This window comes from Stegastes partitus, unplaced genomic scaffold (genome assembly GCF_000690725.1).
Source record: "Stegastes partitus isolate 25-593 unplaced genomic scaffold, Stegastes_partitus-1.0.2 Scaffold423, whole genome shotgun sequence".
Lineage (NCBI taxonomy): Eukaryota > Metazoa > Chordata > Actinopteri > Pomacentridae > Stegastes > Stegastes partitus.
In genome coordinates this window covers 355,917-366,876 of record NW_007578154.1, presented here as the reverse complement: position 1 = coordinate 366,876, position 10,960 = coordinate 355,917, and the positions used below count along the sequence as shown (strand labels likewise).

Here is a 10,960-nt window from a genome sequence, read left to right as displayed (position 1 = left end):
CCTGAGCATTGATTCTGTTACACGCATCAAGGATCAGCATGCTTTTGATCAAGCTGACGAACAGCTTCTGATCAATCTGGTGTTCAATGTCTTCCTCCATAGCCTCCTCAATTTCATCCAGAGAATTGAGCTTGACTTTCCTGGTCTCTGACGCAGAGTATCCATCTTCATAATACACATCTTCTGGAGTCTTAAATCTCCAGCGTGATGTGCCATCTTCCTGGGCATAGAAGAAATCCTCAGTGTACAATCCACTGTCCAGGACGTCATCAGGTGGCTGGCCTTGGGTTTCCACGACGAATCGGAGAACATCGTATTCCGTATCGCCTGGGTAGAGTTCACATCCCATTGCCAGCTCCGCCATTGTGAGACCCAGAGACCACATATCAATGGACTCATTGAACGGTACTCCGAGTAACAACTCTGGTGCACAGTAAGACATAGTCCCCATAAAGTCACCTTGTTCTACCTTTGATACTGGACGTGTCAGGCCAAAGTCAATAAGCTTGACTTTCAGTGGCTGCTGGTGTCGGTCCACAACCATGATGTTGTCTGGTTTTAGGTCCGCGTGCATAATTCCCATTGAGTGGAGGTGGGAAAGAGCTGTGGCCATCTGGTGTAAAACAGGCTTCAGCTCTCCAATAGAAACACCGCAGTTGTTTCGATCCTGCAAATAACCACGGAGGCTTTGATCTAGGAGTTCAAAGGCAATGCAGATATTCTCCTTGTCAAAGAAAAAACCGTCCCACTTGACAATGTTACAGATGTCTGAGTCCAGACACCGTAGTTGCTTCAGGACGGCAATTTCAGCAATTGCTGAGTGCACAAAGCCTTCTTTGCCCCTGATGACCTTGACTGCCACCACATTGTTGGTCTCTCTATTGCGGCATTTGGCTACCATGCCAAAGCCACCCCTACCGAGGATATCCTCCACCACATGGCAATTGCCAAGTGTGCTTCCTTTTCTAATCCTGAGGTTGTCTGCCATGTTTTTCCAAAGGATTGTTGGTTGGTAAATTCGCTAAAGAATGTCTTTCTGAGCTGGTTGAAGCTTGCTATTTAAGCTGGCTTGTGCTTGCAGAAGACTGTCTTCCCTTCAAGTTGTGTCTTTATTGTCTGAATTCTCACACAGATATATAAGAATTTTGCTGAAGCATAGCCTATGTCATCAAAGACTCCCGGAAGTGACCTTTAATTTGGTTGCTAGGCAACCAATGAGTCCCAAGCTCTGCGCATGCGCAGCCAGCCAGCCGTCGAAAAGTTTGAGTCAAACTGTGATACTTTCATCCAAACGGCGTCGAACTCGATACTGCGCTTCCTCTGGTCCACAACAATGCACCCAGCAGGTCTCAATCTGGTAGGATGCGAAATAATAATGACAAAATAATTATTTGTTTCATGACTTTGATAAGCGGCCAGTGGTCAACGTGGCTTCACTTCACCGTAATCAGAACGGTTGTTTGTCCCGCCTCGGACTGTTTCGGTGTGTGCGCCTGTTGAAGGTCACAGAGAAGCTGTGACTCCGACAGTGAAACGTTGTTGAGTTTGGCGGAGCTGGTGTGGACCAGGACACCTGTTATTTTCCACTTGAGTCTAAAGAGGCTTGACGCTGTTTTCTCCGCTAATAGGTGATAGTTTACGCTGGTGAGTTAAGTCCGAGCTTCAGGCAGCTAGCCGTTATGCTAAACTGTGGTATTGTTTACGGAGTTGACTTGTGCTAAGGACGTTAGCGAGCTAGCAACGTTAGCCGAACGGCTAATCCACATTCACACGAACTAATTGGGTAAGCTGTCTAACAGACTGCCCTGAGTTGAGAAAATTACGAGACATACATGTTCTGTGTACCGGTGTAATTGTCAGACTGTTCGATATTCTGTGTGGGTTGGCTGTTATGTTGTTAAGCTTATATTTGTGCCCGAAATGATCGGCTGCGCTGTGTATTAGCTAACCTAATGGATTTGGTGTTCTGCTGTCATAGACAGAACTTTTTAAAAGTGATTTTTAAGTAAACAGTTTTACAACAGAATTACAATTGAACAGTGAGCAAATGTGTTTTAAGCTTTATTCTGTGCTCAGTAGTGTTCATAGGTTCATTCAAAGTTTAAAGAGTTTTACGCAGGCCTTCCAGAGACTCGAAGAAGATTTGAGAACTTTCTGTTAAATGGATGGTGAGCCACACCCCATATGGAACTGAAGACCTTAACCTGCACCTGAAGTCTGGTGGAGTCTAATTTTACTCTCACATACAGTTTGTGTGTCTGTGTGTTAGCTGCCAGCATATGTAATATACTTGGGTTTGTGCATGTGTTTGTGTTCTTACACACCAACGATTTTTTACATTTGTGTTAATGAACATTGTCTGCATCAACTCTGGTGAAGTGGGATCTCATTTTTGAACATTTACTTCTCTCCTCCATGGTCACTAAGAGCAGAGTCTCAGTGTCCTGCACAGAGCTGCAGATGAGTGACAGAGAGCTGCTCAGCTACTCACATACAGGCTCTGGCAGACAAAACCCTCTTCTGGATTTGGAGAGCCAAAATGCATCAAAGACTAAATGTTATGGTGAGATAGAATGTGCAACATAGGGATATTTCTAATTCCTCAAGTACCAATGGCAGATCTGATCATCTTGAAGCTTATTGATGAGGTGTCATATGTTTGATGTATTAGCTAGCATATAAATGTACATTTTAAATGTTTATTCATGGTATTTGTTTATCTGTCTATATTGTCACTCAGCCTCCTCTTGTGGAGGCCCAGTGAAGTGAAAATGACATATTTGATGCAGACATTCATGGTGCCCTGATAGTGTATCCTTCTCTCTTCAATCTGGCATTACCAGAGGTTACTATTCAACCACAGACCGAATATAAAAAATGGACAGAACATCTGTGTCTGAAAAGTGTAGTCAACTTAGAGGAGATTTAAACCTGTACTATTTCTAACAGCCAGCAGAGGACAGTTGTGCAGAGTAAAAGTTTCCACAAACTTTAAAAGTCTAGCAGTACTACAAATTATCTCTAAACAAAAAGACAATTTGTGGGCCGCCGCTGTAGCTCAACTGGTTGAACTGGCGACCCATGTACAGAGGCTACAGTCCCCAACGCAGCGGCCATGAGTTTGAATCCCACTCATGGCATTTTGCTGCAATTCCTTCCCCATTCTTCTCCTCACTTTCCTGTCTCTCTCTCTCAAATGTCCTATATAATAAAGGCAAAAAAAATAATTACTTGGAAAAAAAAAAAAGACAATTTGTACACAGAACAGAGTTTCGATGGTGAACCACAGAAGTGTTAAGGCAATGCACCTGAAGAGAAACACATGGGTGCTATTCAGAGGACACAATTCACATGTCTTTGCTTCTCTCCTGCTCTCTGTACTCACATGTACTCCATTTTAACACAGTCAAATTTCCAATAAATCTGTTCGTGTTTACATATTTTTCTGTTTTTGTTGTCAGTTAATAGAACAAGTATGAAGAATTGACTGAAATGCAGCCCATTGAGACTCTCTCTGCAGGCACTTCAAGACATCCAGCATTTAACCAATTATTCAATCAATTATCCAATACGTGTAGCTTCTTATTTGAACTACATCCATCATCTCAGTTAACAAACTTGTGACCTGTGTATGATTAAGGTGGTAGTCTAGATTTAATGAAATCATTCTGTGGTGAGAGTCCAGCACAAACCAGGATATCAGGGTGCGCAAGGCGATGGCTTGGAAAGCGCTGAACAGTATGAGTGTGGTGTGGAGGTCAAGCCTTTTGAGAGAGCTCAAGATCAGATTCTTCCGGGTGACAGTCGAGTCCATTCTCCTGTACGATAGCGAATGCTGGTCCCTCAATACATCGCTGGAGAAGTCTCTTGATGGTACATATACCAGGATGCTCCAGGCTGCTCAAGACATCAGCTGGCGGGACCGTGTTTCTAACATCACACTCTATTGTGACCTGCCATGCTTCACAGATCGTATCGCCTGGAGGAGACTTGGCTTTGCCGGCCACTGTTACCACCATAGGGAACTTCTGCCAGCCAGCTCGTTCTTTGGGAGCCATCCCACAGCTGGCAGAAGCCGGGAAGACCTGCCACCACCTTCCTGGACACCCTAAAGTGGGATATTGGTGCGACCACCTCAGCCAAGCTGTCCACACGCATGACCAACAGAATGGATTCGAACCAAAGGTATGAAGCTCGGCTGAAGCCGCCATGATAATGATGATGATGATGATGATTATGATTATGTGAGAGTCCACAGGTGGTGTTGTCAGTTTTACTAGGTTATAGTGCAGTACCACAGAAACTTTCCTTCTCTCTTCCACCCTTCTTACCCCACCACAAAACCTTTTACATTGTCATATGTCTGTCCTTTGTCTATATTTCATACTGTACTGCACAGTACAACAACTTAGTTTAACAAAATAGCATCAGCTGAACTTAGATAGTCACTTTGCCTTCTGACTAAATTACTAATCTGTAAATATCTGATTAATCTATAGAAAAATACACTTTAGCGGCAGCACTACATACGACCAAAACAGTGGTGGGCAAATGTTGACCCTGAGGGTTTAAATCAATTGTCCAAAAACCGCTAGGTACAGTCTATGGTTCACATGTGAGCTCACACAAGTGTTCGCTTCCTTTTCCCCCCAACTAGTCTCAGTTGAGCTGCTGCTACACCTTCAGTTACTTTAATCATTCTACATGTTTTTATTGTCCAGAAGCTCCACTTCCTGCAGCATCCATGATACCAGCCAAATACTGAAACTGACATGAAGGACATTCATGGTCCTCACAGGTCATAACTCCTGATCTTGGCAACAACTGGCAACAAATAAAACTGTAAAAATTGCAGCCAGTTTCTCACTTATAGATTTTCATATTCTCTGGATGATTAAGCCACATGTTTTGGAGAGTCCCTGACCTTTACTCCAGCACCAACAGTGGAACAAAATGTTTGTTTTCACATTACAAATATCAAATTCTAATGAAATCACACAAATCAAAATCATAAATGCTGTACACTGTCCCTGTTTCTCATGACGGAACTCTCAACAAACTGAAATTTCATGGCAAAAGAAACCTTTTAACATCAAAACTTTAACACATAAAAGGCTTTGACTTGGTTTTTATTAACAAGGAATCTCTCCAATGCATTTGTTTTTCTACCAGATAGAGGGGCACTGCTTCATCTACATTTATAATAAACTGGCTGCAAGAATTAAATATCGTTTTCCACAACTGTCTTCTGCAGGCTGTGCTTTAATGTAAGACTATGTATGTGTTTATAGTGTCATTGCCATATCGCACTTAAATGATGCTCCTACAAACTTTCCCTTCAGTTAATATATTCTGTTTTTTCAGTCAATACTTTAATGCTCTCCAGATTATATTGTTGTCCCTCTGAAGACATCTTCATTTATATTTTACGGCTAACCTTAACTTGAAAGAGATATGTTTGAACACCGATGCACTAGTTTTGGGGGGTGATGGATACTCAAGTCCATCAAACTTTTTTGTTGATGGAAATTAATGCTTTTCCAATACAAACATTATTATAGCTAAAGTCATAAAGTGAACATCCAGACACACCCACTTTTGTCCTGCTTCTACTGTGGCTTCTGAGAACAACATGTACTCAGTCCCAGCAGAGTGTGAATGAATGACTGTGTCCTCCGTCCTGCCCCGAGTCGCAAATCATGCTGCTTGTCTGGGAGCAAAACAAAGCTTGAGACCCAAGATGAAGGCAGAGAAGGACGCTCCTTCTAAAGCCAAAATAACACACCAGATTTTATTGCTCGTATGCCTCGGACTCTTCAATTCAGGTATGTCGCCTTTTTTTTTTTTTTTGCTACAAATTTGCTTTAAAATTTGCTGCACAAGTAGATCAAATAACAATAGACCATGCATGGTGTCTGATAAATTTTGCAAAGAGTGAATTGCAAAAGATGAATATAGTTTAAAATATAGCAAATAAGTTGGGTTATTTTCATGTTCATGTTTAAGTAGGAGGGGATCAAAAATGTCTAATATATAATGGATATCAATTTCAAAATAACCATTTGCTTGCAGTGCTGCAAATGAAACAATCAGAGGCTGTTTGCAGTATTTAAAAAAAAAAAGACTAAATTTTTCATTATAACCAACAAATACTGAGGCTGATATGCTTTTATAATAGCAAACTTGAGTTTTTGGAAGAAAAAGACAACTGGAGCTGATTTTAAAGTTGCAAACTTTCTTTATTCAAGTACAAACAGAGCATGTAAATTGTTTGACACAGTATGACATCGCCACAGATTTATGGTAATTTGTGCAGAGTTTTGCATAATATTACGACATATTCGCTCTCACAACAGTTTATGGCTTCAGAAAAAGTAGATTTCAATTGACAACTTGTTGAAAACTGGACATCACAACAGTCACAAAGGTAGTGTTTGTTGTCGGGGTGTTGGATTGCTTTAGACTATGTGGGTGTTTTTACAGTCTTGTGCCCACGCTTTGTAAGTAATACTGTAATTGTGCCTACAGGCTGTACCAGAACCAGTGTTTTCACATGTTTTCAGCTGTGGCTGTATGTCATCACTGTCCGGCCATTGTTGTGGCGAGCAGCAGAGTCACTGAGCTGCTCTGTTTCTGCAGAGCTAGCATGGCGTCTGGATAGCTCCCAGTGCTCTTTTCATGAACTGCCAAGAAGGAAATTTGAACAAACAATCCCCACTTTTGTTGGCTCACGCCGGCCCATCCCAGAGGCTGACAGCTGTTACCATGGTAATGTGGATCTGCCATGAAAAACGGGCTCCAGTGTACAGCAGTGACGGGGCGTGGTGCCCACATCACGTATTTTCCACAGTGATACAGTAGTTCGTCTTCATCTAATGACCATATCAGTTACTGTAGGTAGAACAGCGCTGACATGCACAGCTGAATGTACATGCACAACTATTTACAGTTACATTTATGTGCAAAAACTGTTTGTAAAGCTGCTGTAGCTCTGTTTCCGTGCAAATCACTTTCAGTTTGGAGGATTCCTCGGTGCACAATGCGCTTGTGTTCAGGGCCCATGCAGGGAGTTGTGTCCTTTATTGCACATATACAGCTGAATAAACAACATGGCATGACACAACAAAAGTAATTTGTATTTAAGATTTCTCAGAAAAAGGAACGCTTGTAATGACATGACAAAATGAAAGAAGACAAGCAGCTGAGGGAAAGAAGGTTTAGTAGATTTATGTTGTTGTCTTACCACCTGTTGTCTGTTTCATATGATTTGTTGTTTTTCAGCTGACTTAAAATGACAAACTCATGAATTAATTGGCTCAATATATTGATTTCAATATAAATGTTACTGTACGTGGCTTGATTAAAAAAGAAAATGCATGTATTTCCTTTGAGCTGTAGGTTGTTTTCTGCAACATATGAACTAACATGAGAAAGAAAGCTTCACATTTTATTTGTTAATTCTGTTGGTTTCCTTCACAAGTTAGAAAGTCTGAACTTATTTATTAAGGAGGGGAAGTAATGGGCTCACAGCATGATTAGAGATAAATTAAGGCAGTATGACATTTTTTTAACTCTTGGTTTCAAGTTTATTAGGTAAAATTATGCCTTGCAATGACTTCTACCTTATTAAAACATGTCTGAATTTGTTAAAACTGTTTCAGAGAGTTGAGGTTGTTTTGGAGGCTGTAGTTTATGGAGCTGCTGAAATGTAATGTGCACAGAATTGCAGTTTACCTGAAGACTTGAAACCTTTTCTCGTGCCTGTGTAGTTACAATAGAGATACATGCACTCTCAGCCTATCTTCACCACTTTGAAAAAATCTGTCAAATTAAAAATGGTCAGGCGTGGGTCGTTCAGTAAATTGGGGCCGGATGACCCTCGTAAAGGTGCTGCTTTGGATTGGGGTGAAGATGCAGAAGAACCTCTAAAGCAGAATCTCTCCTCTTATGTTTCTGTGCAGGTGAAGTTGTGACAGTGAACATGACTATCCCCAACACTCTCATCAGAGGCTCCGTAGGAGGCGAAGCCCTTCTGTCTGTCAGCTACAGCAGCTTCAGCATCGACCCACCGGTCATCAAGTGGCAGCTCCAGAGAGAAAAATCTGTCACTGTGGTCCAGTCGATTGGAACCGACATTATCGGGACCCTGAGGCCCGAGTACCGAGACCGCATCCTGGTGTTTGAGAACGGGACTCTGCTTCTCCACAACCTCAGACCCTCTGATGATGGAACTTATGACGTGGAGATCTCCATCACGGATGACACGTTTCCAGGAGAGGGCAGCATCACACTCAGTGTGGACGGTAGGAGGACCAGTTCACCTTTATGATTCTTTGAGGGCATCATAAAGGTGCAAGAACATTTTACTCTGCTTCAGAAAACATGCATCTGTGTCTGATCTAAAGTCAAGATTAAGCTTCAAGTTTGAGTATTGATATCTTGACTCACATTTACACACTCTTGAAGTGATAAATTATGTTTTCATGGAGACAAACTTGATAGACTTTACATTTCGTTTGGAAGTTGTTAAAGATTTGTGTAATTTTTCTGACTTGTAAGCTGCAAATTTTCTCACTTTTGAGCCTGTTTATGCTCAGAGAAGAAGCTGCAGATATTTTTAGTCTGTAGCATCTTGCATACCTGCAGTCGTCCTCTCCAAGTTCAGGGATTTCACCTGAAGAATTCCATGTTTCAGTGATTTCTCGGGCTGTGCTGGAGCCAGTTTGACGTGCAGTGAATCCTACAGAACATTTTTGACCTTTCCTCAGATTTAGGTAACACGATTCAATCTCTTCTCACTCTTCTGAGTGTCACACATATTTCTACACAAAAGCACTCTTCTAACCGTGTAAAGTTTTGCAGCTTACTGTACAGACTCAAAGGTCTTACGCATCCACGGAGGTATTTTCTCTTCGACTGACGAAGCTTCTGTTCAGGTTGTGGGTGGATGAAGTTATGCCTGGAATCATGAGTTCACTAGACTCCATGAATCAATGGCAGCGCTCCCATTTGACTGTTTTGGCGTGTTGTTTGTTACGCAGCAGAAACAAGAAACTAAACTAAAGGGGTGCATGATGCTGAATGTGTAGAAATGCTGTAGGAAATCTTAATTTAATCTTTTCTTTGGTTTTTAGTGTTGACAGTGACACTACAGAGAGGAATCCTATCAGACTGAACCAGTACAATCTATGTAAAACGTCTTTCTGTCTATTTTGGAATTTTTGTTTACTTGTAGCACAAAGAACTCAGTTCAAGTTGAGATTGAGTGCTGCACGTGTTGTTTTATGTGATGAATTTAAATGGAGGGAAAACTGCTGCACAAACGAGCACAGTGCTGGTTTTGGAAATCACTTATTAAGCTTGATAAAGATTTTATTTGTCTCTACAGCAGTGAAGAAGAGGTCAACCTAACAGAGTACACACAAAGACCTTCAATTCTTCAGTGAAAGAAAACAAACTGCATTTAACTGAAATTATTCTTTAGGTGTGTCGTAAGACTGGCATCTTTAATAGAGGAGTGCAGGGGCTCATCTCATTTCTTTATTATGAGCCTCCTCATCGTCCTCCAGCCTATCAATCTGATAGTTCCCTTTTGAAAGATTTCTCAGTTCTTAAAAAGCATCTTGAGGAGGTTTTTGCTGGAGGAGATATGAGCGAGGATGCACATGAGTATGCGTATATGATGCAACTCAGTGATCTGTGTAATGACTGGCATCAACGCTGCCCACATAGCAGCCTGAGTGAAGGTCACCTGTGTCTTCAAAAAGAGTAGGAGGGACCAAAAATGTTGTAAAGCAGCCAGTCAGTGTCTGGAGGAGCTTTTCTTCCTACTCTGCTACAGAGAATCTTCTTCCAACTAATGCTATAACTACTTCATAAAACCTTGCAATACATTGTCGTTTTCTAAATATCTAACTTTATAAGTTCTTGGTTGCATTTTTACGCACTGGTGAATTTTTAATCTGACATTTTAGAAAAGGAGCAGAGTTGGTGATCTTCTGTCTATTTGTAGATTAATGTCCCACCAAACCGAGAAGCCAACATTTAACCGAAGGGGTTTTAAGGTTATTTTTTATGAGATGGCTATTTTATGTTATTTTACAGTATTTTTTGGGCACTTTTATCTGCCAGGAAACTACATTGTTTTCTTTTACAGTAACTGTCACCTACACACATGGACAAAATTGTTGGTACCCCTCGGTTAATGTAAGAAAAATCCACAACGCTCACAGAAATAACTTGAATCTGACAAAAGTAATAATAAATAAAAATTCAATGAAAATTACACAATGAAAATCAGACATTGCTTTTGAACCGTGGTTCAACAGAAATATTTTAAAAAATAAACTCATGAAACAGGCCTGGACAAAAATGATGGTACCCCTAGAAAAGACTGAAAATAATGTGACCATAGGGACATGTTCAATCAAGGTGTGTCCTCTAATTAGCATCACAGGGGTCTACAAATGTGTAATCAGTCAGTCGGCCTATTTATAGGGTTACAAGTAGACACTGTGCTGTTTGGTGACATGGTGTGTACCACACTAAACATGGACCAGAGGAAGCCAAGGAGAGAGTTGTCTCAGGAGATTAGAAAGAAAATGATAGAGCAGCATGGTAAAGGTAAAGACTATAAGACCATCTCCAAGCAGCTTGATGTTCCTGTGACTACAGTTGCACATATTATTCAGAAATTTAAGATCCATGGGACTGTAGCCAACGTCCCTGGACGTGGCAGCAGGAGGAAAATTGATGACAAATCGAAGAGACGGATAATATGAATGGTAACAAAAGAGCCCAGAACAACCTGAAAAGACATTAAAGGTGAACTCCAACCATTGTTGAAAACAAATCATAAAAAAGCCAGACTTGAATTTTCCAAACTGCATGTTGACAAGCCACAAAGCTTCTGGGAGAATGTCCTCTGGACAGACGAGACAAAACTGGAACTTTTTGGCAA

General features: G+C 41.1%; 1 protein-coding gene across 1 annotated transcript in view; it reads left to right on the top strand.

Moving 5' to 3' along the window:
* Nucleotides 1–5,642: 5,642 nt before the first annotated feature.
* LOC103360252 (hepatocyte cell adhesion molecule-like) overlaps nt 5,643–10,960 on the top strand; it is a 9,229-nt gene continuing 3,911 nt past the window's right edge. The window contains exons 1-2 of the mRNA XM_008285938.1: nt 5,643–5,825; nt 7,962–8,303. Coding sequence (XP_008284160.1) covers nt 5,663–5,825; nt 7,962–8,303 — 505 coding nt within the window. The 5' untranslated portion in view covers nt 5,643–5,662. The remainder of the gene's footprint in view (nt 5,826–7,961; nt 8,304–10,960) is intronic.